General features: G+C 41.3%; 3 protein-coding genes and 1 long non-coding RNA gene across 4 annotated transcripts; 2 read left to right on the plus strand and 2 right to left on the minus strand.

Annotated features, from left to right (window-relative positions):
- The first annotated feature begins 36 nt into the window (after positions 1 to 36).
- rasd1 (RAS, dexamethasone-induced 1) lies at positions 37 to 1,820 on the plus strand. The gene is made up of 2 exons (XM_062475262.1): positions 37 to 419; positions 602 to 1,820. The coding sequence occupies exons 1-2, from the start codon at positions 149 to 151 to the stop codon at positions 1,129 to 1,131; spliced, it is 801 nt and encodes a 266-aa protein (XP_062331246.1). The 5' UTR covers positions 37 to 148; the 3' UTR covers positions 1,132 to 1,820.
- A 1,036-nt stretch (positions 1,821 to 2,856) lies between these two features.
- med9 (mediator complex subunit 9) lies at positions 2,857 to 3,871 on the minus strand. Its single transcript, XM_062475263.1, has 2 exons — positions 3,718 to 3,871; positions 2,857 to 3,340 (listed from the first exon to the last, which is right to left on the minus strand). The coding sequence occupies exons 1-2, from the start codon at positions 3,804 to 3,806 to the stop codon at positions 3,112 to 3,114; spliced, it is 318 nt and encodes a 105-aa protein (XP_062331247.1). The 5' UTR covers positions 3,807 to 3,871; the 3' UTR covers positions 2,857 to 3,111.
- An 11,765-nt stretch (positions 3,872 to 15,636) lies between these two features.
- On the plus strand, positions 15,637 to 19,572 carry LOC134031426 (uncharacterized). Its single transcript, XR_009931912.1, has 4 exons — positions 15,637 to 16,652; positions 17,229 to 17,298; positions 17,968 to 18,035; positions 19,002 to 19,572. It is a non-coding gene; the product is annotated as an uncharacterized LOC134031426 (long non-coding RNA).
- Positions 19,573 to 21,326: 1,754 nt separating this feature from the next.
- Positions 21,327 to 25,958, minus strand: LOC134031946 (5'(3')-deoxyribonucleotidase, mitochondrial-like). The gene is made up of 6 exons (XM_062475711.1): positions 25,680 to 25,958; positions 24,917 to 25,273; positions 24,287 to 24,387; positions 23,330 to 23,390; positions 23,057 to 23,171; positions 21,327 to 22,949 (listed from the first exon to the last, which is right to left on the minus strand). Exons 2-6 carry the CDS (start codon positions 25,181 to 25,183, stop codon positions 22,810 to 22,812), a joined length of 684 nt encoding a protein of 227 aa, XP_062331695.1. The 5' UTR covers positions 25,184 to 25,273; positions 25,680 to 25,958; the 3' UTR covers positions 21,327 to 22,809.
- Positions 25,959 to 26,094: the final 136 nt, after the last annotated feature.

Consider the following 26,094-nt stretch of genomic DNA (forward strand, 5'->3'; position numbering starts at 1 on the left):
CGTGAGCTCTCCGAAGTTGAGACAGAGACGCCTCAGAGAAAACTCAGAACATTTGCCGAAACTCAGAACTCTAAAATCAGCTCTGGCTTTAACTGTAGAACAGTCAGTGCACATACATTGGAAACATTCTACGAACCACTTAACAAACATGATAAAGAAAATGTCACCAACGGAGACTGACTTTGACATACCTGCAAAGAACTGCTACAGGATGGTAATTTTGGGGTCCACGAAAGTTGGCAAAACGGCCATCGTGTCCCGGTTTCTGAACGGAAGATTTGAGGAGCAGTACACGCCGACGATCGAGGACTTTCACAGGAAACTTTACAGCATCAAGGGAGATGTATACCAACTGGACATACTGGATACTTCGGGCAACCACCCATTCCCCGCTATGAGGAGATTATCTATACTGACAGGTAATTAACAGGTTCATTTATGCAAAATCAGAAGCTGAATGTTCAGTATGATCTTTGTAGAAAACCCCCGAAGTTTTTTTCCCATTTACCTCATGCGTTCACAATCCAAATACTGTATTAGCTTATATATTTTCAATGACAGCAATGAAACTTAACCATGCCCCTCTTGTCTTTCCCTTCAGGTGACGTGTTCATTCTGGTCTTCAGTCTGGACAACCGCGACTCCTTTCAAGAGGTCCAGCGACTCAAACGCCAGATCTTTGAAACCAAGTCATGCCTGAAAAATAAGACAAAAGAGAACATTGACGTGCCTCTGGTCATCTGCGGAAACAAGGGAGACCGGGAATTCTATCGGGAGGTTCAGCGCGAAGAGATTGAGCAGCTGGTGGCAGGTGATGAACAATGCGCTTACTTCGAGATCTCAGCTAAGCGCAACACAAACATTGATCAGATGTTCCAGACGCTGTTCACCATGGCCAAGCTGCCGCACGAGATGAGCCCGGACCTCCATCGGAAGGTTTCGGTGCAGTACTGTGACATGCTGCACAGAAAGTCACTGAAAAAAAACAAACAAAAGGACAGTGGAGACGCGTACGGCATCGTTGCGCCATTTGCCCGGCGCCCGAGCGTCCACAGCGACTTGTTGTACATAAAGGAGAAGGCAATGGGTGGTGGGCAGGGGAAGGATAAAGAGAGGTGTGTGATAAACTAAGAGTGTTAGGTAAAACAACCTGTGGAAAACACCAGTGAAATGAGACAATTGCAGTATGCTTCGATTGTCAGGCAACAACTGACTCAGCTGTAGCCATCAAAGTTGAACTGTCTCCAGGCGGTCCATGATGGGACACTTGACGGATGCCGCGATCCACTCTACATGGGCTTTGGTGCAAGGATGTCTTTAGGACACCTATCAGACATGGGAGGTCACGTAAGAACATTGTTTTGTTCTGTTGAGTCAGAGTGTGATGTGGCTTCAAATCTTGTGATATACTTCTGAGTTGCAGTACACCACTGCGTAAAATGTATTGCTTTCACATCTGGCTTTTAACAGTATGTCAGAAGATAGGGCTACTCCTGTACGAAATGCTATGCATGCTACAGTAGCCAGTTGTTTACATAGTACCATGGTCTGGGTGAATACTCGATTCTGATTTTCGGATTTCTTTTTCTGATTTTCTCCGCTGCGCGTCGGGCGGTTCACGCCTCCCCATCGTCCATTATCAGGTGATAATGTACACCTCGTCGGGCATTATCCCTTACTTATAGATTTTATAACAAATAATTAAACTTGAATGTTTGCATCTGAACAACATTTTGTACTGTGCATGTATATTTATTCTCATGTTTCGTCTACTTTTGCAAAGAAAAAAAGAGAACTGAAAAAATAAATTCAAATTCTGTCAGAAACGGCTTTTTATTGACCAATCGCAGTAACATTATAGTTCACACCTAATACATTGACAACAATATATACCTTTCACTGTCAATTATACATCATATTGTTAGCCTATATCAAAGCTAACACAACAGCAACATAAATGAAGGTCTCAATGCTGTTTGCAGATAGATATGAGTGCCAATGAGATGTGCCAGCTATCTTAACAAGTACATGAAACCTCTATCCCCCCAAACAGAGTGAATCTACAGGACACAGAAACCACAGCTATCTAATCTATAGACGCCAGTTGATTCCATTCCCCTCCTGCCCAGTTGTGAACTGGAACAGTGTACTTTCCTCTGGGACATTCTAACCTTCCAGATCCTCATAATGCTGTATGTGCCGTCAATGCATGCAGCGGTCCCAGAGAACATCTTTATTATCATGTCTGAGTGTGGAGGGAGGAACAGGGCCTTCTCTTTGTTGTTGAGGAACATAATCATAATCCCCCCCACACACACACAACTGTAACACTCCACCCCCCTGTTCCTTCAGGGTTTATTTGCATACATAAGTCTTAATTAATATTCATGACTGGCTCGGTTGGAAGGGGACAAGGTGTGTGTTTGTTTGGCAACCTTGCATGGCTCTTAATGACTCCCTATCTCTGGATGTGGGTGTATTGTAGGCAGGTTGTGCTATTGGCCTCCTGCCAGTAACTATCTGATACATGCACTGTCAACGCACAATCCATGCATTGCACATATCTAACAAGAATTTCCCAAAGGCTGAGATGTTCCATATGTTGCATACAAATAACAGATGAGAACCAATCCCAATTTCCCAACACACCCCAAGTCCATGTGCAGAAGTGTCAACAGTTGCTTGCTAACGTCATAGGGATCTATAGACATCACCATGTACACTTGAACAGTGTGTTCACTGTACCTGAACAATGAGGAGACTGCTATAGATTTGACCAGGGATTCGCTTTGGTATGCCTATTGATTCTTATCAGTCTTCAGCTGTGAGAGGTAAAAAGACAGTAAATGCAGGATGCTCACTTAAGATTTTTGTTTTGTTTTGCAGTACATATGACAATAGAATTAACAAAATATATACTCTATACATCAGAAGCTATTAGCGGCCTGTATTATCAACACTTGTCTGCTATTACAAAGTATAGCTACGGCTAGAGATGAAATATGTGCAATCTACGAATGCCAATGGCCATCTAGCCTTCCAGCATTATGAACAATCTTTTTGTAGTCCATGCCAGGCATGTTCTTTCTCTATGGTTCGTCCATCCATTCATCATTGGTCCTTCTGTACTGTGGAGGAGTCAAATACACATAGGCCCTTGTATTTCTGCAGGAGCTGAGTCTTGGTCTCCACCTGGTCCCTCATAGACCTCAGCTGCTCCTGTTGCTCCCCAGGACTGCTCTCTATCTCGGGCATGGCCAAGATCTTCTCCCTGGTCTCTTGGAGGCGGCTCTTCAGCTTCGAAAGCTCCTGGTTCACATCCTGGTTGTCTTTATCCATGCTGGGGGAAAGGAAGAAGAGACTGCTTAATGATAGCCTTTCAAAGTGTTTCTGTGCGTGTGTCTGTCTCAGAAAACCTAGAAATCTATGATTATCTGCTCCGAACTTGAAAGGCAATTTCATTTCATAGTAGAGAGATATGTAGCACTAAATCATGGGGACACAAAAAGGAACCGGATTGAATGACCCAGCTGGTATTTTAACATAGCCAGCTATAGCTGTTGTCATGCACTAGCCCAGCTAGCTGTTGTTGTTAGCCTCGCTAACGAATTATTAGCATAGCCAGTCTCAAGAGGAAAACAATTCGGATAGGGCACAAGCACCCATTTACGGTTAAGTATCACTGTGGCACGTTCACAAACAATAACAAGTATTTACCATTTCACAATTTCAAGAATAAGCGGAAGCCATGAACTCTCTTGATTCGCTGTCTCCACCTCCATCGTTCTACCATGACAGAGTCCCATACGTCATCAGAACGCGATGCCAGAGCTCTGATGTTTTTTTTCCATACCAGTCATCAACGCTCTGTTCTAGCACATTTCTATTCATTCAAACGACACGGTGAACTGCTCAAGTCAGCCCCTCAATAGTGACATAAATTAATTTTCGTTACATTGCATATGCTTTTAAAGGCCTATAGATTGATTTCCCCGCATGTCTCCAATAGTTATCCTAAACCATATTAAATCATCTGCCCATTCAATTGCAAAGGTTGTGATATTTGAGTCCAGAACCCTCCCATATTGTGCATACGTATAGAAACCTGTTTTGCCAAGGAGCCTGTAGTGCTTGCATGCAAGGGGAATAAGTGGCTGCACTCATCTACTTAAAATCATCACTTCAACTTGCTTCACAGAAAGAGAGTTGGGAGAGAGAGAGAGGTAGAGAGAGAGAGAGAGAGAGATGGGCAGAATTATATAGAAAGTAGCAGGATACAATACAGTGCGGACCATAAACCTACTGGGATATTGCTCATGCTGGATTTAAGCAACCCCAGTAAACTATGATCCTTTGAAATGGCCTGTAAGCCTATTACAGCAGCACCAACAGACATGGCCAGATCAGGAGGTTAGCTTGGATCTGATAACAATGTCCCTGTTGTTCAGCATCAGAACAGCTTAGAGAGGATGTTAGCAGAGAACACCAGCAGTGTGTTGTTATCTGGAGGCCAGTACTACTCCTAGTCTTTCAGCTCCTTTATACACCATCATCTCCAAGATGGCACATAAGAATCCACTTGAATAGAACCGATGGAGACTCGTAAAAATGCCCCTGATAAAACCAGCTAGATTTATTTCTGTCAATCTTTTTGACAGAGTGGAAATACAATGGTATGCAATTGGCATATGGCAGCCTTTCTCATCGGCACACAAATTACTCTGGGAGACCAGAATTTCATCACTGAGATCATATTGGATAGAACAACAAGATGTAAAAAATGATTAAGCAGGATACACATAATTCATTGAGTGTTTCTCCTAATCTTAACCTACTCACATCAGGGAGGAAATCAGGAAAAATAATGCAATCACAAATGTTATCCTCTGATCAGATCCCACTGCCAGTGTTTAAACAGGGGGCCTATTCTGTGACGCACTCACTCAATCAAACACAAACACTGTCTAAGCCGTCCTCATAGAACCATGCAAATTGCCTTGACCGCATGAAAGATGGCTCTGAAGATGACCATGTGATGATGACTCAGGATTTTGATGTGACTGGCTCATACCCCAGCATGAGTAGCATTTATGTGCTCTGTGTGTCGTGTTGCAGTGATCTGTCCCAGCTCTGTAACATGTTAGTGGGCGCTGTCTGTGTGAATCCTCCATGACGATTAGGCTTGTCTGTTGTCGGTGTGTGTACAAATGGAGCTAATTTGTTGAACTCAGCTAGTCTAATGGATGTTTGTCATGAGGTATTTTCTTCTTACAGTGTTTGTTGAGGGATACTTTATAACATGTTTGTGTTACATAATGTTAAGAGTCAAAGAATATGTGACTCTAAAGTGGAATTTTTTGCGCTAAAATCTTTCAGAAAGTAAACTGGTTCTACAGTAAATCTTTAGAAGGTGTTTTTTTCTATTTCAATTGGTTCTTTAAACAGTTGCACCCGTATTTATGTAAAATCAGCACAGACACAATCACCACAGACACAAACAATGTGTTCAATAGAACCCTATATGTCTCAATTGCGTAACTCCTTGATTATTGGTTCCATGAGGATTTGAACAAGATGTACCTTGACCTGAATATAACATGAAGGTGGTCATTAACAAGCCAGGGTCACTTACAGTGTCTGGCCACACAACTACGGTCAGATTGACAGCTCAATAGACAACAGAGCTAAGGTAGATTAGAACTGACCCATTTCTTTACATTGCTGTCTCTGATTGTAGGTCAAACCAAGGAGACAAACAATTGTAATTTTCACACATTATACAAACTGGGCTAGAGGAGAGTTGACCTCTACCTTTAGAGACAGTACCATGTCTGTGTTATCTCATGGATCACAATCACTCAACCATTACGCAATCCCAGCAGGCCTCCAGCACCAGTGAGCCGCAACTACAGCGACCAAGAGATGAGACCAAATGTGACATGGTTCTGTTAATCTCTTTGCCTTCTCAGAGATATTCTAAATCTGGAATTTGTTTTCTGAACTCATGATGACTGAGAGTGAGTCATTCCTCAGCGGATGCACCCCATTACTGTCTCCTGAGGTTATGATGATATAAGTTTAATTTAGAAGTAATTGGAATTACTTTAAATATTTAGAGAAAACCCATTAGCTCTTGCATATGGTGAGGATTCTGGTCTTGAAGGTCATCCGATGGTTGAGGCAGAAAACGGTGTGAACATCTTTTCTTCTTTGCAGTCTCCTACTCAAAGTTAGTTTTCCATAGACAAACTGTGGCACCTGAAATACCCAGGAAGAAAAGAAACCTGCTCTCCTGTTTTTTATTGAACGTCAAGCAATTTTCCTGAAATAACTGTCTCTGAAATTTGATGCTCCATATAATTTAACATACATAGTCTTGCAAGAGACATGATGCAGTCGTTGACCCTGTCAGAGTGAGATGGTCAATGCAGTGCTCAGTTCTGTGACTGTGTGCTCCTACTGATCTTATCTTGATAATCTGAGACTGTTATGAGAAATAACATACCTCCATAACAGACTACATTAGCAGGTTAATAAGTTACGTATTGCGTGTCTCTGACTAAATGTCTCTGTCTATCTCTATCTCACACACTAACACAAATTCTAACCCTAACTATAAACTCTGAAAATTGCACTTGAGGTTGTGTCCCCTTGACTTCTAGTCAAGAAACAGAAGAATTAAGGCAACCGTGAGCTGGCCATTTTGACCGTATAGTTGGCCACCACTTTAATGCTAAAATGGTAGGCCATTATTCATGTTTGCAAGCTGGTTGTGATAAACAGTGCTGCTACTGCTGTGTCTGCACACTGAAGGAGCAGAATCTACAGAGAGAGCAGATAGACATAGGAATCCACAACGCTGCACTAACATCCTGTGTACAGGAACATCTTGTTTTTGTGTTGCAAGTCTGCTGTGGAACAATCCCCAATGGACTCCACAAGACCAATTCTTGGATAACAGTCTGTGAAGTTTTTATAGATTTTTAACCCTCGTGTTTTTGTTTTGCTTTTACACAGGATAATGTAGACAAACAACATGTTGCAACATATTCCACCAATTCCAATTGAGCCAATTTTATTGCATTTTTCATTTGGCTGTCCATTTCATTTTCTTCCATTGCCCTACTTACACCTGTAATCCAGAAAATGTTGGTTTCATTTTCTGGATGGAGGTATGGTGTTATTGTGTTCAGGGTTTGTTTTAGAGATGTTTCTCATACCTAGGTGTATTTACCTGAGGCTGTGTTACCGGTAGTTCCACCTTCACCAGCAGCGATTTGCCAGTCGATAATTAGCACTTAATCAGTAACAGTTCCCTGTCATGGCTGCCCTGCCTAGACAAACACAGGTGTGAACAGCACGAGAGAGATGGATGTTTTTATGATTTGATCTGAGATGCTATTGGCGCCTTGTTTCTTTTTCGTTTTTCCATAATAGTTGATATTTCATGAGTCACAGTTTCTCATAAAGCACATCCCCGTTTTATTGCTTTGTTTCCTTCCTCTCTCCTTGACTGTCTCCTTCCTCTCTGAGCTGTGTTTATGATGTTGGAAAAACAATCTTGGAAAGAAACTGCCATGACAAAATGGGTCATATATTAACAAAGCAATCAAAGCATTCTGGTTTTGCAATGTTGACATCCAGTTATTGTAATGTCCTATCAGCCTGATTTGCAGTTACTGTGTAAGATTCAGTGTGGCTCCTGACCTAGCATGTGTGCTCAAGTTTGTTTGCAAAGTTCACATTTGCCAGTTGCTCCTGGGCCACAAACACATTATTCTCAAATATCTTGAAATGTCGTTTATATTGCCTATGCTGTAGTCCAATAGAAGGAACATGCCTCTCCTGGAAATGGTGAAATGGTTGATTTTGTTCAACCATTTGTCCTACAAACTCATAAATACAAATTCCCTAACATTAAATAAAATACACCTCCACAAATAAGCACAGTCACAAGCTCACCAACATGTTCATGATAGCCCTGACTTAGAATAGAATGAGTTGAATTCATTTGAATGATCTTAACACTTGTCTACTTTTAACCCTAACCCATGTAGGTCAGCTTGGTCTGTAAGAGACTCTGTGTTTACCTACACAAACCCCCCCTCCTGCCTCTCTCTCTCTCTTTCTTTCTCATTCTCTTCATCTCTCCTATACACTTAAGTGTTATGCTGCTCCAGTGTTTGACCCTTGCCTCAAAGAAAGTTCAAGAGCTTCTCGAACACAAAGTATCTTGACTGCAATGGCCTCTAGTCAAATCTTGTTTTATTTTCATCTTCCTTCCGTCCTTCCCTTGCTGTAGGGGACCTCTGTCAATTGTTAACTAGTTTCAAGAAGGACTTCACGGGCTGGCTATTGGGAGAGGGCTTGAGAAAGGCCTGAGCACTCAGGTGTAGCAGATTTACCTTGTTTGTCTGTCACATTCACGATCTGTCTGTACCTTTTACTAATTGTCTGTATCTAACCCAAGGGTATGATACAGTTGCTGTTGAGATCAGCCATGCCAACAGATACAGACTGTTCCAGTCCCATCACGGCTTCTGGAGACACTCCCTACCAGCCAGATACCTCATCCTGGTTCTGCTACATTCACATCATGTACACACTGAGGTTGTGCTACTGCGGTGTTAAGGCTGACAAAGATGAGAGTTTTGTATCTGCTAATGGCCAAGACTGCTGCAGAGGGATGACATTTCAACTGTTTTTTAGAAATTGGTTGAATGAAATACAAATTAAATGAAATCAACATATTTCAATCCAGCCAGCCTTCACAAGTTCACAAACCTTCTCCCTCTTCAAACTCCACCTAGACCAAATACTCATCGCTGGGGACTCCCCCCCCCCCCCACCCCCCACCCCAATGTCTTTAAGCCTTGAGACTTGGTCTGCTCCCTACCATAAACCTACCCTGACCCTGGTCCTGGTACCATTTAGGTTTCCCATGGTGGTCAGTCACAGTGACTTAGCCTGATAAGTGTTTGGGTTACAAGAAGAGAGAGAGAGAGAGAGAGAGAGAGAGAGAGAGAGAGAGAGAGAGAGAGAGAGAGAGAGAGAGAGAGAGAGAGAGAGAGAGAGAGAGAGAGAGAAAGAAAGAAAGAAAGAAAGAAAGAAAGGAAGATAGAGAGACCCTATGACACTGTGTCATGACTGATGTGGTACTCGTAATACACATAGACAGCTGTTAGGCACCAACAACTAGAGTCTGGAATTAGAATGTTACTTATAGAATTTGAGAATGTTTATAGAAATTCCCAGTGTCCGATGACCAGGCAACATTTCTAAGAATTATAGAGATAACCAGATTGGTTATCCTTCCAAGTTCCACAAACAACAAGAATAGGCTGTCAGTGATTATTTTGATTTAGATGAAACCAGATTGATTTCAATAATGTTAGCTCATATCATCATAATCTAATTATTTCACACCACAGACTTGCAACCAAATGTGAGACCGTCAAACAAACAAACATCAATCAAACAATTTTTTACTGTTTATTACTACCATATATTTAATATTCCATCCATGTGGAATCCTACTGTAATGTTACATAACATAGCTTGCATTCATGTGTTCATCTGCTCTGTCTTCTGTGACAGCCATGATATTTTTTCTACAGAATGACTCAAAGGATCCCTTGATCTAAAAGGCCATTTGCTTCGGATCGCCTGAGGAAAGTGTTCAAACACCTATAGTAAACAGACTGTGAATTTGAAAGCACATGTTCTGTTACTAGGAAAATATTTATGACTTTTCAGGAGATACCCATGTGTCTAAGACTAACTACCATTATCGCGTGGTTAATCATCATTCATTCAATCATTGCCACACATACACAAACAACACATGCACGCACACAATATGGTGTTATTGGTGACAAAGGAGGTGAAGACGCAGCGTTCTTTCCATTTGTGTGTGTGCGTGCGTGTGTGCGTGTGTGTGTGTGTGTGTGTGCGTGTGTGATACCTGTGTGACAGGACATGCTGTCTTAGCATGGCTATTATGTCACTTATCACACACGTAAGAAGACATGAACATCTCGGAGTGTGAACCTTCCATGGTGACACTGTGACACAGTGTGCATGATATTCTTGAATGGGCTCCTTTGGAAATGTCAGCAGTGTTCTCTGTGTGTTCCGTCTGTGCAGGTCTTACCATAAATATGTGCGTATGATATGAGAACATGACTGATCAATGTGTGTGTGTCTATGTGTATACATGTTTACTTGTGTGTGGGGAGGGGTCTGTGTGAATGTGGATGTGTGTGTCTGTGTTTTTGTGTGCATGCTTGTATCTGTGTCCATGTGAAAGTGTGGGTTTGTGTGTCTGTCTGTGTGTACGTGCTGCAGTGGCAAAAATCTGCTATCAATTTTGGGGGGGGAAATTAAATGACATTTTCTCAAGAGCAATTCCTGAGGGAGACACCAAAATTACTGCTGTAACGCATAGCCTAAATTGTAATATGTTAAATGTATATTATTATTATTGACATTTCTGTATGTTTACAGTGATTTATTGGGGGGGACAAATCATATTTTTCCCAGGATGGGGGGGTCGTGTTCCCCCTGTCCCCCCTGTCCCCCCCGGGATTTCCACCTATGACGTGCTGGTAGGCTTGTGCCCATGTTGCCTACGTACATGGTTGTGGGTGGCTGCAGAATGTCACTGTGCTTATCTCTATGACCCAGCTCACACAGGCACAGAGTGAAATGTGTTATTGCTCCTCTTCTTCCTCCCTCTCTGTCTATCTGAATTTCTCTTTCTCCCATGACCTCGGACCAGCTCTCAAGCACACACAAACCCTCTCCAGAAGTGCCCGCCTCCTTTCTTTCTGAGATTATTAAATTTGCCTGCCCTCTGTGATCTAAAGATTCCCGGTAATTACCATGGTCATAAGATTACATCATGAACAGTGTATTCACCTACATTGAATGCCAAATTACACACACACACACTCTCCTTTCTTGCCACCATCATGATTGTTGCGTAACTCAGAACATGTAATGATTATATCCTAGCAGTAAAGGATCTCTTCTAATGAGCAGATCCATCCATCTGCTCAGGTGGGAATTCTGTAGATAGATATTTCATGTACACATTGACGAGGACAAAGAACATGGCAGGATCTCATTATTTTTGTCATGACAGTTGAGGTTTGATGGCTTTTGTTGAAAACATATCCCACATCACAGTAATTTTACAGTCTCCATTTTTCTCTGGAAGGAGGATGTTGTACAGTAGGAAACTGCAGGTCACCATAACAACTGGCTGGACAACAGACCGTCTGTATAAACAGGCTGTTCATTGGAATCTCATGCTCCACTGGTTGCATCTTTCTATGTCTCCCTCTTCTCTCTCTCTCTCTCTCTCTCTCTCTCTCTCTCTCTCTCTCTCTCTCTCTCTCTCTCTCTCTCTCTCTCTCTCTCTCTCTCTCTCTCTCTCTCTCTCTCTCTCTCTCTCTCTCTCTCTCTCTCTCTCTCTCTCTCTCTCTCTCTGTCGCTCTCTGTCTCTCTCTCTTTCTGTGCTATGTGTAGTAGTTGGTAGCTCCTCTCTGTCTGTATGTGCTGCTGAGATTGGCAGTGTGGGCAGAAGACAAGGTGATGATAATAATAATCAGGAGCTGGATATAGCCTCTTCATGCGACAGTGTGACAGTGACGAGAAGCCATTGAAGACGTCATAACTGAGAGGTGGAGCCCAATGGTTAGACAGAGCAGACAATACAATACATTATGACCTTTCTCCCCCTCTCTCTCTCTCTCTCTCTCTCTCTCTCTCTCTCTCACACACACACACACATGCATGCACACATACACACATAAGCATGTGCAAACACATACATTGGCACGTAAGCAATCGTGCTCACGTATACCCTGTCATCTGCCTTGGCACAATCCGCTTGGTATCTGTGTGTGTGTGTGTGTGTGTTTCTGCATTAGATTGGCCATCTGCTAAGCGGATCACGTCAGTCTGTGAATCTCCCTGGCACACGTTCACACCTCAGGGGAAAGATGGAAACAGAGATGGAGATGCACCACAGCAGAAACACTTTCCTCAGACCCAAACTTCCCTCTCCTTCCAGCCAGGTCTATTGGCCAACTCCAAGTGTGACTCAAAAGTCCTCCGAGCCTCCCAACTAAAATAGGGAAAAGTGAATACATTGACTTATATACTTTAATCTCTGTGGATAAATGATTAATGGTTTCAAACCCCTAGACCCCCATTTATAGAACTTGACATACTCAAACTTACTGTCACCCCCTTGCTCACAGTCATACACACACCTGAGGGCGCCAAGGACCTCACTGAGACGTGTGTGTGCGTGTCTGTGTGTGTGAGGCTCGGTCTGTACATTTCCACAGCATTTCGATTGATTGTGTTGTTGCTTCTTTGGTCCAGAGCTTTCTGAATGATGCATGCATGTCGGCATTATTCATACAATGGAAAACTCCACAGCCTCTGGGTCTGGGTACTGAGGCCCATGCTACCTTGAATACCCTCTGCTTATGTACAGGAAAACCTCCGTTACCGCCAGGCAGCTGTCCAGTCCTCTGCTGCTGAATCACCCTGTGCATGGGTATGGATGAGGTCTCCTGTGTTGTATCAGAGATTTCCTCTTATATAACGATGGACGAGAGAGATTTGACCCAATAACTTGCAGCTGCGGGCACACTGCTGGGGCAGACAGAAGGTCAGGCAGGTGCTATGGTGTTGGTGTACAGAGACGTGTGTGTGAGTGGGGAAAGATACAGAAATATAGGGATGGAGAGACAGTGATACAGACCCAATGACAGAGTCGGAGACAGAGACAGAGTCAGAGACAAAGAGAAAGGGAGAGTTAGAGAGACAGATAGAGAGACATAGAGAGAGAGAGAAATGATGTGGACGTGGTAGGTGTATGTCGATTTAGGATATGTTCGATTCACAGTTGTGGATGTTGTGACAGCTGTTTGTGTGTGTGTCTTTGTCTTGTCTTTGATGTGAAAGCTCATCTCTGACAGTATCTTCTACATTATTGTTGAGTGGACCCATACTCACACACTCGCCTCTCCTCCCCATGCTCTCCCAGATGCTCTAACTTAATTAGGGTGAGCAGGCCAATGAATCGAGACTGTGTGTGTGTGTATGTGTGTGTGTGTCACCCCTAAACCTTTCTAATTAAATCTGAGATGTACGTCAGACACGTCATCCCCTGTAAAGGAAAATTGTCTTCCCTCCAGTCACACACACACACACACACACACACGCACCTCTCATACAGTATGCCTGCTGTTCCAGTCAACCTGACAAATGGCCAGGACCCCAGAAGGAGAGCCCCGTTCACAAACAGACGTGGTTTGTCAACGCTGCGAGAAGCAGAGCACAGTCGAGACCAAGCGGAGGGACATGTTTTCGTCACTGCCCCTCAGTGCGTACATCCCCCAGTCACGCTTTGTGTATGTTAAACACCACCACACTCTTCTCACAAGCATCAAAATATTCCTTTCCAGCCCACCTCCGCCCCCTCCCCCACCCCACGCCTCCCTCTTTATCATCTCTCAATGTATGAATCATCCTAATTTGTTCCACAAATTGCTGAACGTTTTCTGGGAACTGACTGGTAAGAAAAACAGTATTTCCAATTAGTCTGACTTTCTGAGAGAGGGGCCTTGTGGAGTTATATCTGCCTGAATGGTGGAAAAGTACTAATTGCTGTTTAATGCTCAATAATTTGGCCAAAGATTAATTCCCACCCTGTTAATTTTGAATTCCTGGCTCTCTTTTTTTCTGAAGACAAAATGAAGTCCCATTTACAGTACCCAAACTGCGTCATGGCTCTATCAATGGACGTGCCTAGAAGCACAGAACAAAGATTGTAGTCAAATTGACATAAATATATTCTTTCCATCCCTATAATTCATGCCTATTCCATTTCAAAGAAAATGTCCAGTTATCCTCAGATGCTATGTGGTTCTTCTATGTTCTTCTATATTCTTGTCTGGCTGGCCATCTGTCTGGCTGTCTGTTTGTCTGGCTAGCTGGCTACTTGACTGAACATCATAATTAGGGGTGGTGAGGGCACACTGTTAAAGCTCTTCATTGCTCATATCAGCTGTGACAGTGACATTTCCGTACTCTGCACGTTGTTGTGACATCATTGTAAATGTAAAACATCCCCAAGGTTGCGCCGGAGGCTGGGGTGTGCATGATTAAGGAAAGGAGATCAACTGTTGCTTTTTCTCAGAAGGATTGTTTCAACAACATTTATGGAGCACTACTCTTCTGCTACAAAAGTCCACACTGTAAAAAATAACCGTTTTTTTTACCATGAAATGCACTGTATTTTTTACAGATATTTCCTCTTTTTCTATAAAACAATGATATGCCTGCGGATTTACCAATATTTGATGTCAAATAAATGTTACACCCTTAAAATCACAGGCATTTTACCTTAATTTAAGATAACATGAATATGATGTTTATTTAATGACAATTCATTGTAATTGTACAGATTCAAATGTAATTTTACATTAAATGGGAGGTAATATTTAACAGATTATTTCAGGTTAATAATAATGAAGAAATGCATGTGAAATTACAGATATCGTTGGTCATTGGGTTTTCTTTAAAATTGAGATTTTATGTTTTTTAAACTAATTAGTAGTATTTGTACAGACACAAAAGTAATTTATTATTGGGAATAAACAGCAGAAAGGATGCACCCATGCTTCCCCTGGCAGGACAGAAATATCTATATGGTCCAGTGCCTCTTTAATGACTTCAATGCATGTATTGTCACCAAGCCTGCCTCACGTTTAAAAAAAAAATAGTCAAGAGTCTAAACTTTATGTAACACCTTTTATTCCATATTACAAAAACATTGGGCCAGTATCAAAAGTGCTGTGTTGAAATTTTTAAAACAGACAATGGTCTGTTAATTACTGTGTTAACAGCTCTAAAACAAAAAAAATGCCAACATAATAGTCAATAGCCAACTGTCTTTCTATGAGTCTGTGACCTTCATGAACTTCAGGGGACTCTGGGGCTCTTGACTTCTGGATCTCTTCTAGACAAACCGATGCTACCATGCACATTATCCTCCTTGGAGATAGAGAACATACATTTATTGAGACATGGTTGAGGTGTATTTGTCTTCACAAGAATGGATGGTGGATACAAGTTCTATTCATCATTGCCCATTAAACAGAACTTTGTTATGTTTTAGTACAATATATAGTTGAGTTGTACTTGTTTACTTAGATTTGTTTAACTGTAAATGTAAGCACCTATTGTAAGTAAGGAAAGAAACTGTTCTTATGACGTGAGGTTTTGGTCTTGATGGACCGCAGTCTTCTGTGTGTCCAGGGTGGGAGGGGTCGGCCACAATCTTCCTCGCTCGCCTCAGGGTCCTCGAGGTGTGCAGGTCCTTGAGGGTAGGCATATTGATCACCTTCTCAGCAGTGCAGATGATACGCTGCTGCCACTGCCAAGGACAAGAGCAGACTGCAGCGTATCATCCGATGGATGATCTGATCATAACAGATCAGTGATGGAAGAGGTGAGGATGGACTCAATGATGGCTGTGTAGAATGCACCATAGTTGTCTTTGGCAAGTTTAATTTCTTCAGCTGCCGCATGAAGTAAATCCTCTGTTGTGCTTTCTTGGTGAGGGAGCTGATGTTCAGTTCCCACTTGAGGTCCTGGGAGAGGATAGTGCCCAGGAAGCGGAAGGACTCCACAGGGTTTACTGGGGCTGTATTCTTAGTAGTCCACAAACATCTCCACTGTCTTAAGAGCATTAGCTCTTGGTTGTTCTGGCTACACAAGGTCACCAGGTTATTTTAACTACTGATAGTGGTAGGTTATCTTGCTAACACATATCCAAAAATGCACAGTGTCCAAAACACTAAGAACATTATTCTAGTTTTCTAATACTTTACCATTGTGTTGGCCGGTAGGATTTGTAACGCAAATAGGCCTAATGTCAGTTTTCTGGTCATTTCCACAAAATTATGCATAAAGTAACTCTGCGATTGGGGCCACTATAAAATGCATTCTGAGTAAAACCTTTCACTTTGGCACCAACCTTTTAGTCCAGCATATGATCTGGACAAGTCATGGGATAAAGCCCCAGTTTATAAAAAAGTAACTTATTTGTTGCACAAATTTACCCTGTAACCAACACAGAAATGTATGATATGACTTGTGCTTGGTTTGGAAAGATGTACATTTTTTCGAACATATAGGGGTACAAATGCAATAAGAAAGATGTCAGTGTGTGACCCATGGTGTGACCAAATTTATGTTGGGGGATGGGATGACTACTGCCTCAGGGCTGTCAAGGAATTTCCTAGGAGATTAGAAACAGTAAGTCTATTGTTATTAATGCTAGTAAACAGAAAACTCTGTGAAATCAACAATGAACTGTCCAATATAATAATTGGACAGTAAATTGGACAGTAAAAATATTTATCTCGGAGACAACATTGAATGTTGATTTTTGAATGAGGAAGGTTCACACATGCGCAGTGGTTGTAGCAGTAGCACTTTGCTTCTCCCAACTGTCACTGCCGCACATGGCGCGAAAACCGGAGAAGAATGGAGGTTTCAGCTGCTCCAGAAGTTATAGGATTCAGGAATTATACTGACTGAAGAAGAGACAAAGAGATTCAGAGGTAACGTTAATGTTAAGCTGATATAGTGCGTTATATGTTTTTCACAACCTTTTTTTGTCAAAACGGAATGGACTTTTACCAAACTGAAGGCAAATTGCTAGCTGACGTTAGCATTAGCTATTTAGAGTGACTATTAGCTAGCTCAGGGGTTATAGAGCTCAGCTAGCGTTAGCTATCTAATGTCAGTTAATTAAATCTGCGATTTGCAATCCTAAAATTCGGTTAACGTTATGACCTGCATGACTAATGTGTGGCTTTGTAGACCATCTCTACTATAACGTTATGTTGATTTTATTTTTTTCCTCTTACCTCAGTATAATGTTAGCTGCTAGCTAGCTAGGTCGGTAGGAAATATTTTATGAAAAACGAAGGCACTTGTTCAATGTTAGTGTTGTACATAGTTGATAAAAGCATGTTAATTCATTAGATAATTAATTGTGGAGCTGGCAAAGTGCCGCTGTACAGAGAACTGTCTAAATAGGAGTGTTTTTATGAGTAATGTTGAGTTAGGGGAATTGTGTAGGCTAACTTAAGTTTGGTTAAGTGAAGCCCTCGTGTGTTTTTCTGTTGCTGCAGATTTACATTTTCTCACACTCTACATTGTCACCTGGAGTCAGCTCTGTAACCGTGGCCCCAAGTTTTTGTGGTGAGTATTACATGAAATTGCAATTGCCATTATTGTTGTGTGGACTGTTTATGTCAAGACCGTTGATGGAGGTTCTTTCTGTCACAGACATTCACTTGCATGTATTTCAAAACACAAAACCTAAGGCGATGAAAAACAATCTGATCTCGGTAATCATGAGTTTTAGCAACGTTTTAACATGGGAGTGAACTAGTGTTGCAGAGTAAACCTGTACTAAAAAGAGACACTTACATTGCTTCAGTGTTCCTGTGCATACATGGGAGACTCTGACAGAACGCTATCTCTGTAGCATTCCATCCAGTCCAGAACCCGGGGTCCTGAAGTCTCGACTTTTACGATACTCAAACGATGCGATGTTAATATACCTCTCTGATCTAACGAGTCTGACTAGCTGTCGTGACCTCTCAGGTGGGATTTGGCTACGATGGAGAGATGGTTGTTCTGCTAAATTCTCCTGTCTCTGCACAGGAACTGCAGTGATCGTTAAGGAGCCTAATGACGAATCATGGTCAGAATTATGTTGTCCCATGCTACACCCCTTCACCAAGTTTCATACAAATCGGGCTGGTAGTTTTTGCTTAATCCTGTTCACACACAAACAAACTGACATTCAAACACTCACACGGGAGAAATTGCTTGCATGATACTTGTGTTTTTCTGTTGCTGCAGATTTACATTTTCTCACACTACATTGTCACCTGGAGTCAGCTCTGTAACCGTGGGCCCAAGTTTTTGTGGTGAGTACTACATGAAATTGCAATTGCCATTATTGTTGTGTGGACTGTTTATGTCAAGACCGTTGATGGAGGTTCTTTCTGTCACAGACATTCACTTGCATGTATTTCAAAACACAAAACCTACGGCGATGAAAAACAATCTGATCTCGGTAATCATGAGTTTTAGCAACGTTTTAACATGGGAGTGAACTAGTGTTGCACAGTAAACCTGTACTAAAAAGAGACACTTACATTGCTTCAGTGTTCCTGTGCATACATAGGAGACTCTGACAGAACGCCATCTCTGTAGGATTCCATCCAGTCCAGACCCGGGGTCCTGAAGTCTCGACTTTTACGATACTCAAACGATGCGATGTTAATATACCTCTCTGATCTAACGAGTCTGGCTAACTGTCGTGACCTCTCAGGTGGGCTATGGCTGCGATGGAGAGGTGGAGAGATGGTTGTTCTGCTCGGTTCTCCTGTCTCTGCACAGGAACTGCACACTCTTTTGCACTGATCGTTAAGGAGCCTAATGACGAATCATGGTCAGAATTATGTTGTCCCATGCTACACCCCTTCACCAAGTTTCATACAAATCGGGCTGGTAGTTTTTCGTAATCCTGTTCACACACATACAGACCGACATTCAAACACAGAAGGAAGACTGCCAATGGAAACTAGCCTTTTGGATATAATTGGGTGCATTTACATTTTAATGTTCATGAATGTACACTGTCCCTCTTGATCAAATAAATTGAATTGAAAAAATTGAAGAGAAAACATTACCTTTCATCCTGCAGCGGCTTTGCCTGGGTCGGAGGTCATAAACAGTGGGGCATCGGATCTATTTACGTTTTTTTTTAAACTATTTTCGGATATGGTTTGTCCTTAATGGAAGGTAGAAATTATTAACCGGTTGTTTTCAAGCCAAGTGAAAAGATGCTGAACATATCATTAAAGAATTGTATCTTTTCTTTTGACCAGGAAATGGCTGAGACCGATTTCCTCAGTGCCATGGAGAGAACGACAGTGGGGATCTATGTTGTGAAAGACACTGCCAGCAGTGAACCCTCTGATGTCAGGATAGTCCTCGAAGGTGTGATGGTGCTTCAAGATCTTGAGAATGTAGCACTTGCTTCTGCAATGTTGTTTGGGCTCTTATGCCTTGAACATGCAGCACCCTACAAAGCTCCGCTACACCTTTGAGGCATTTCAAAAGATCATCATGGAGCCTCAGCATCAGACACTTAATAATATGAGCCTGTCAGCTGCAAAAACAGAACTTTTAGTGACACTAACTGACCATGCACAGTTGCCCTATATAACGTTGCAGCCCGGTTCACAGCAATCTTGCTCAATGCTGGACCAATTTTCATGAATTAACCACTAGATAGCCTAAATTTATATTGATTGGCTGTAAATGTAGCTGTTTTTTAAGTATGCTTGTTTTTCCACTGTCCAATTAACATTTTTATATCTATAATTTCTTTAAATTGACTGATTAATACTGTAAATGTGCTGACATTCCTTTTTGATTAAAAGTACATATTCAGTATTTATACATTGTTGTAGTTTTTTTTTAGTTGGCACAACCACAATTCTACAGGGAATCACTGTTGGTACACAGGGAATTTTCATAAATTAACTACTAGAAAGCCTACATTTACATTGATTGGCCGTAAATGTAGCTATCTTTATGTACTAAGCTTGTTTTTCCACTGTCCAATGAACATTTTTATATCTATAAATTCTTTAAATTGACTGAGTAATACCGTAAATTTACAGACATTTGTCTTGGGGTTTATGTATTTCTTGCGTTTTTATACATTTTTTCTTAGTCATTATACAAAAAAAAAAAAGAAATTACTGTAAATAGACAGGAATGTTTAATGTAGCAACAAACAAATGCCCTAAAATTACGGAGATTAACCTTAAAGTTAGTTGTTTTTAAATGTATTTTTACATAGTATTTTTGTTTTTCTGCGGTTTAATTAATTTTTAAGAACAGTACTAAACTGTAATTTAATTAATTTTGGCTGTAGACCATGCACTGTATTTTTACAGCTTATTACATGTAATTTTGTGGTATGATTATTTACTGTAATTTTACAGAATCGGTCTGGAAACTTTGCTGCCAGTGCTTTCTCTGTTTTTTTACGTGATTTTTTTTTACAGTGCACAAGTCACACGCAGATTAGGTACAGTAAACAGCTTAAGAAGCCACATCAGAGGAAGTTGGCTGTTGGTTGGAAGTTTCCCTTTAGTTTGAAGTCTGTCACATTCAACCATTAGGACCCTGTGTTTTGTGTTCTGCCAGTGTATGTCCAGCCCTAATGGAAGAGAAGTATATTTTACAAAACAGACAGTATATAATTTGTGTCAAATTCAGAATCATCAATTTTCATTGTGTGTATGTGTGTGTGTGTGTGTGTGTGTGTGTGTGTGTGTGTGTGTGTGTGTGTGTGTGTGTGTGTGTGTGCTGGCTGGATGGCTTGGGTAGCAAGGATTGCTGTCCTTCCTATACAACCATTTAGAGAACATTTGTTGTTTTCTGGGTGGGCTATGGCGTGGTATCAGAAAATAAATAAAGGCTGCAAAAATTAATTCTGTATGATTACAATAGCACCTCTCAATTCTCGTAGACAGTAATAAAACCAGGTATATGGCTGAACACAGCCAAACATATGGCAAGTAGCTCTGCCTACTAAACTTATACATAGTCAATATAGTGCTTGTACATAAGATTCTTTAGCAATTGATACCCTAGTTATGGTGTAACTATACAATTCAGTCAATGTAGTTAGAAAGGAAAATACTGTAATTGTTTTCTGTTTTGATCATATAGAGCAGGTTGCAACAACACAAACAACCTAACAACACCAAGCATTGTCTGTGCTATGTGAGTACAGTTGCGCTGTATCATTGCCCTCAAAGGGCCTTCCACACAGTTCTAGACAGACCTGCGGTGGTTGGCTGTGGTACGTGAGTCTTCCACAAACTGAAGTGACTGTAAGTAACGAGGCGAGCCTCCTCATACAGTAGGAGGCTACTCAGGTAAATCCTTTGTGTTGTTTTTGTGTTCATGCATCATCAATATGTTTCTATGGCTGATGATATTACTGCACCTGGTTCACAACAAGGTTGTGAATGTTACCAAGCAGGATAAATGGATGGTTTCCCTGCAAGTGATGTGTTATGTATCTGAAATGCAAGGGTAGTAGTGACCCCTACTGTCTGTTACTGATACTGACTACTACACTGGAATAGAAAGAAAAAAACGAATATTAGATCAGATGCTTGCACAAAATTCACAAAAATGAATTAATCTTTTATTAATTATTCTTTTAAAATTTCTGATGAAAAAACAACCACTGACAGATACTTGTTCAGCACCAAGAACAAGAGACATTCGTTGACAAGATGGCCGACATGTAAGAAGAGTGATATTATGCGGTTGCTAAACTCACCTTGACAAACATAGTCATAATGAGGACAAGATCTCAGGACTCACACTACTTAGATGAAGCACATCCCAACAAGCGTATACAGCTCTGTCTCCTTACCAAAAAGACCCATCCCTTAAGTATAATGGTTAGTGATAAACAGCTGTATCACTCAGTACCTACATCAAGGTAACAAGGTGTATGTGCCTTTATTGAAGAATATAGGACAACATTTTTCAGGGTTGGGGTCACTAACTGGGTCTAACTAAGTGGACAGTATATTAGCACCAGGTTCAGGTTTTGCTTGTGTTTACATGGTAAGACATATTCCCTATATAGAAGCTTCAATACACTTCAGGGAGAAGAATGATTCTTCAACTTTTTCTCAAGGTCAACAATTATCTAGTCTCACACAGCTGACACATGGAGTCAGGATGTAAACATAACTTCTACCTTGGTTAAATGTTAATATGAAAAAATGAAACAAAAAACTGGGTTATTATTGCTAGAATATATATATTCTAACATACTCTAAAAATAAACATAATTGTATTTCAATTGTATTAATATCTTTCTATTTATCCAAATATAATAGTGAGCTGTATCATCTTGAACATCTTGTCACTCTTAATAACTCCTTATTACAGAAGTAAAAAGATGAGACGTCCATTTCCATGCTTTCCATCCTTAGTTATAAAACCACACCTCCTACATTATAATTTGTACCGACATGCAATTTGTAGCAACTGATTACACATGATCAAAATAAAAACTTTTTGTCAATTTGTAGCATGGAAATCCCCCGGTCTCTGTCCACTCTCATAGTCCAGCCAACCGTTAAAAACATCAACCTAACCTAAGTTGAGAGGAACACAAACAAAGGTATATACTGTTGGCACACTGGTGGATCTCTGTGACCAATGACAGAGGATTATTTACAGTTGGGAGTCCCTCTTTTGTTAGTGCACTGAAACCTGTAAATCTGATCTCTTCTGTGATCGTTGTTCTCTGTGTATACAGTGTGGCCATGCTGTGATAGGGACAGCAATTGCATGAGCATGCATGTAAAGATGATCCAAAGGGAAATGTGTAAATCAAACATGTACACAAGAACCAAGAACATTTGAGCAAGTTGTCATAAAAATCAAACATAAATAAGATTCATCCCTGGTTCAGATTGAAATTCTTGAGAATCTTAGAGCGCTTTCGATGTAAGTCTTAGAGCACCATCTAGAGGTACAACGGGAAACACATATGGTGGTCTTCACTGTGGTCTTCACTTTTGGACTCATGATCCCAGTGCGGTGTGGCTCTTCAGGGTGGTCCCTGCTGTGAGGATACTGCTGAGTTCACTGCCTCTTGCTGTCCAGGATGGCCCTCCAGTCATGGGACCAGGACATCAGGCGTCGCTGGGTAGGGCTGGGGGGCAGGTGCTTGTTGTGGCAGACGGTAAACAGGATGTGCTCCCAGGCAGGGTTAGGCTCTACTCCTTGAGGAGGGGAGGGGGGTACGTTATATTGCAGCTCGAAAACAGATAGGTAGAAAGGAAAGGTAATGGACTTAGAGTAAGGTGTCAGAGTCAACACACAAACTTACCAAGGATGTCTGGCTTGTCGTCTATTAGGATGTCTCCTGACACCACTGTTTTGTCTCTGGTCAGAATGATCTGCTCCAGGAATTCATGGCCCAGGTGTTTTTCTACCCAAGCATACTGAAAACATACACACACATATAAAAAAACAGATGTGACACACACACCCATCACATACACAAACAACTCCAATAACCACTGTCCAAACAAGCCACCTTACCTACAGAACACCATAAAGTACTGTATAAACACAGTGCTGTGTCAGATTGCAAGCCTACCTTCTCATATGGGCAGTGTTTGTAATGCTTGATAGGGCTGGTGCATATGAAGACATCTGTGCTGTGGAAAAGAAAACAGCTGTCAACAGAAAACTAGACTGATTGAACAAGGTGTACTTCGTGACTCACCTGTTTATGCTACCTTACTTGGTTCAGTGTACTTGCGTAAGTTGTATAAAGGAGCAACAATTTCCTTACATGGCACACTGTGCTGGAACAGAGGCCTCCAGATAAATAGTATCATGTTTCTTTATATTACATTAAACATCTTACTATTACAGCATAGCGCATGTCTAGTGCAAAGTTTAGGTACTGTAGACCCAACTTTAACAACCTCCTTCAAATACTGAGTTTGTTTACAGGGAGAGTAAAGGATGATGACTTGTTCACTGTGTAAACACCAAACACAGTACAAAGACATATAGTACAGTTACATAACTCACTATGTGGTGCATTCCTGAATGTACGGACTGGACTGGTCAGATCTGGTCTGGTCTCTGCGGCCCCATGCATTCCTACTTGTTCTTTACTGGCAATTTTTATCTTACTATGTTTATTTTTATCTACTGGGAGGTGGCTGTGCGGTTAAGGAATCGGGCTATTAATCTGAATGTTGCCAGTTAGATTCCCGGCCGTGTCAAATGACATTGTGTCCTTGGGCAAGGCATTTCACCCTACTTGCCTCGGGGGAATGTCCCTGTACTTACTGAAAGTCGCTCTGGATAAGAGCGTCTGCTAATTGACTAAATGTAAATCTACTGACTTTCCAACCCATTAACAGATACAGCCAAGAATGATTTCTATTCAATATTTGTGTACATTACTCAAGCTCCTCTGATCTAACTTTGTTTGTATCAATGTGAGTTGATACGGTTGAATGGTGCATTAAACAGCCAGTTCATCAATACAAATTCACATGCTTGGCCAAGAGAGATCTTAAATTTGGTAGTCTCTTACTTGTCCAGCGAGGCCATCTCCTTGACAGCCTTCAGTCCCCCAGGGAGTGGTTCCAGGTTGATAAAGAAGTCCTTTGACTCCCAGATACTGATGGCTTTCTCCTGCAGTTAATACATGCAAACATATTGTGTATAATTAACACGTCTTTATTGGGGTGCTTATGTGTGTGTGTGAGAGAGTGAGTGAGAGAAAAACAGAGTGCCTGACAGAGAATTCCACTCATATTTTACACTAGATTCATGGCCATGGTGGACTGCTCCACCTGTCCAAAGTCTCATACCAAGAAGTCATTCAAAGGTTGTGGAAGGCTTGGAGCATGTTACTGAGCTAACTACACTATGTCTGCCAATTAAGACCTATGAAGTAAATTAAATTATGTTGTGGTCATGTGCGTTTGTGTTGAAATATAAAAAGTGAGTCATATGATCCACTACCGCACAAAAATCACATCAAATGATAGCTGCCATGATCTGACATGTATTTAAATTGGGTTTAATAAGATCTGCAAAAATTGAAACGATCGAAAAGACCAACTTTTGATCAATCCATTGCAACTTGGCGATTCAAATCTATTTGAATACATATTGCTCATTTTGCAGAGCCTCCAATGGGCCACTGTGATCCACTTACACACAAGTCACTCCGCAGCTGTCCATACTGTGATGACACCCAGAACCCCCGCCTGTCTTCCAAGGTTATGAATGGATCGTTGGGGTACCTTGCGCGGTAATTCTTCAGGAATCCCCCTTCGAAGTCAGCGATGACCCCGTCCATGTCCACGAGCACCCGGAGCCTCTTACTTGATGAGGCAGACGACATGTTCGCGGAAATACACTGATCATGGAGCATGGTTCTCTCTCTTCGGAGCAGGCGTACAACTCTGGACAGTAGTAACATTATGATGTTACAACTATCGGTTCTAGAACCAAGAACAGCAAGGCGAAAAAGCGAGAGGACTCAAATCCGTTTAAAAGTCCGCATGGAATCCTAAATTGAACACACCAGATAACGAGTTTGGTACTATTTAAATAAAACTAGTTTTGAACATTGCTTTTCCTTGGCGAAATGTTTATATTTCAAATCCGTCATTCTTTGTTAGCTGGTGCCAGCAGTGGAGTGGTGCAGTGTTCTTGACCAGCAAGCAGGTCAAATGTGACATGCCTTTGGTAACTGTATAGACGTGTTTACAGACAGTGGTCTAATACTGTGACGCACAATTGTACAACGAACACTAGAGTGCTGCATATCCGATGTGGAATTTAGGATTTGCATGCACCCTTGTACAGTGTTGCTGCAATGTACATTACGTCCAAGAATGTGCAGGTTGTGTATCACTACTATTGCATCTCGCCAAATGAGGTAGCCTAAAGATAGTGGTGTTGCAAGCCCTTACTTGGTCTAATGTCGATGTGCAGATTTCCAGATAGACCTTAAAGCTTTACCCAGCTACAGATATTTTCAATTTACTTTTATTGACTAATACAATATCCTTGTATGGGATAATACGTGCCTTTCTTGGGTAGCAAGCGTTTTATACATTAGGTAGTCTTCCTTTTTATAAAATCTTCCCTATCAACCCGCAACCCGGTAGTGTTTACTGTAGTTCCTGTATTTATAGATTTTTAAAGGGCCAGCAGCTAAGATTACCCAAAGCTTTCATGTGCGTTACAGGTTTTACTAGTTTTCTGTATTAATCACTTTCACATTTATTAATTAGAAATATTATACAACTTTATAATGGTAACTGATAAAAAAAATATGTTCCTTTGGCACTGAGTCTCTTTCAAATCCAACACATGCACCAATCA

The sequence above is a fragment of the Osmerus eperlanus genome, chromosome 12, assembly GCF_963692335.1.
Source record: "Osmerus eperlanus chromosome 12, fOsmEpe2.1, whole genome shotgun sequence".
NCBI classification, from domain to species: domain Eukaryota; kingdom Metazoa; phylum Chordata; class Actinopteri; order Osmeriformes; family Osmeridae; genus Osmerus; species Osmerus eperlanus.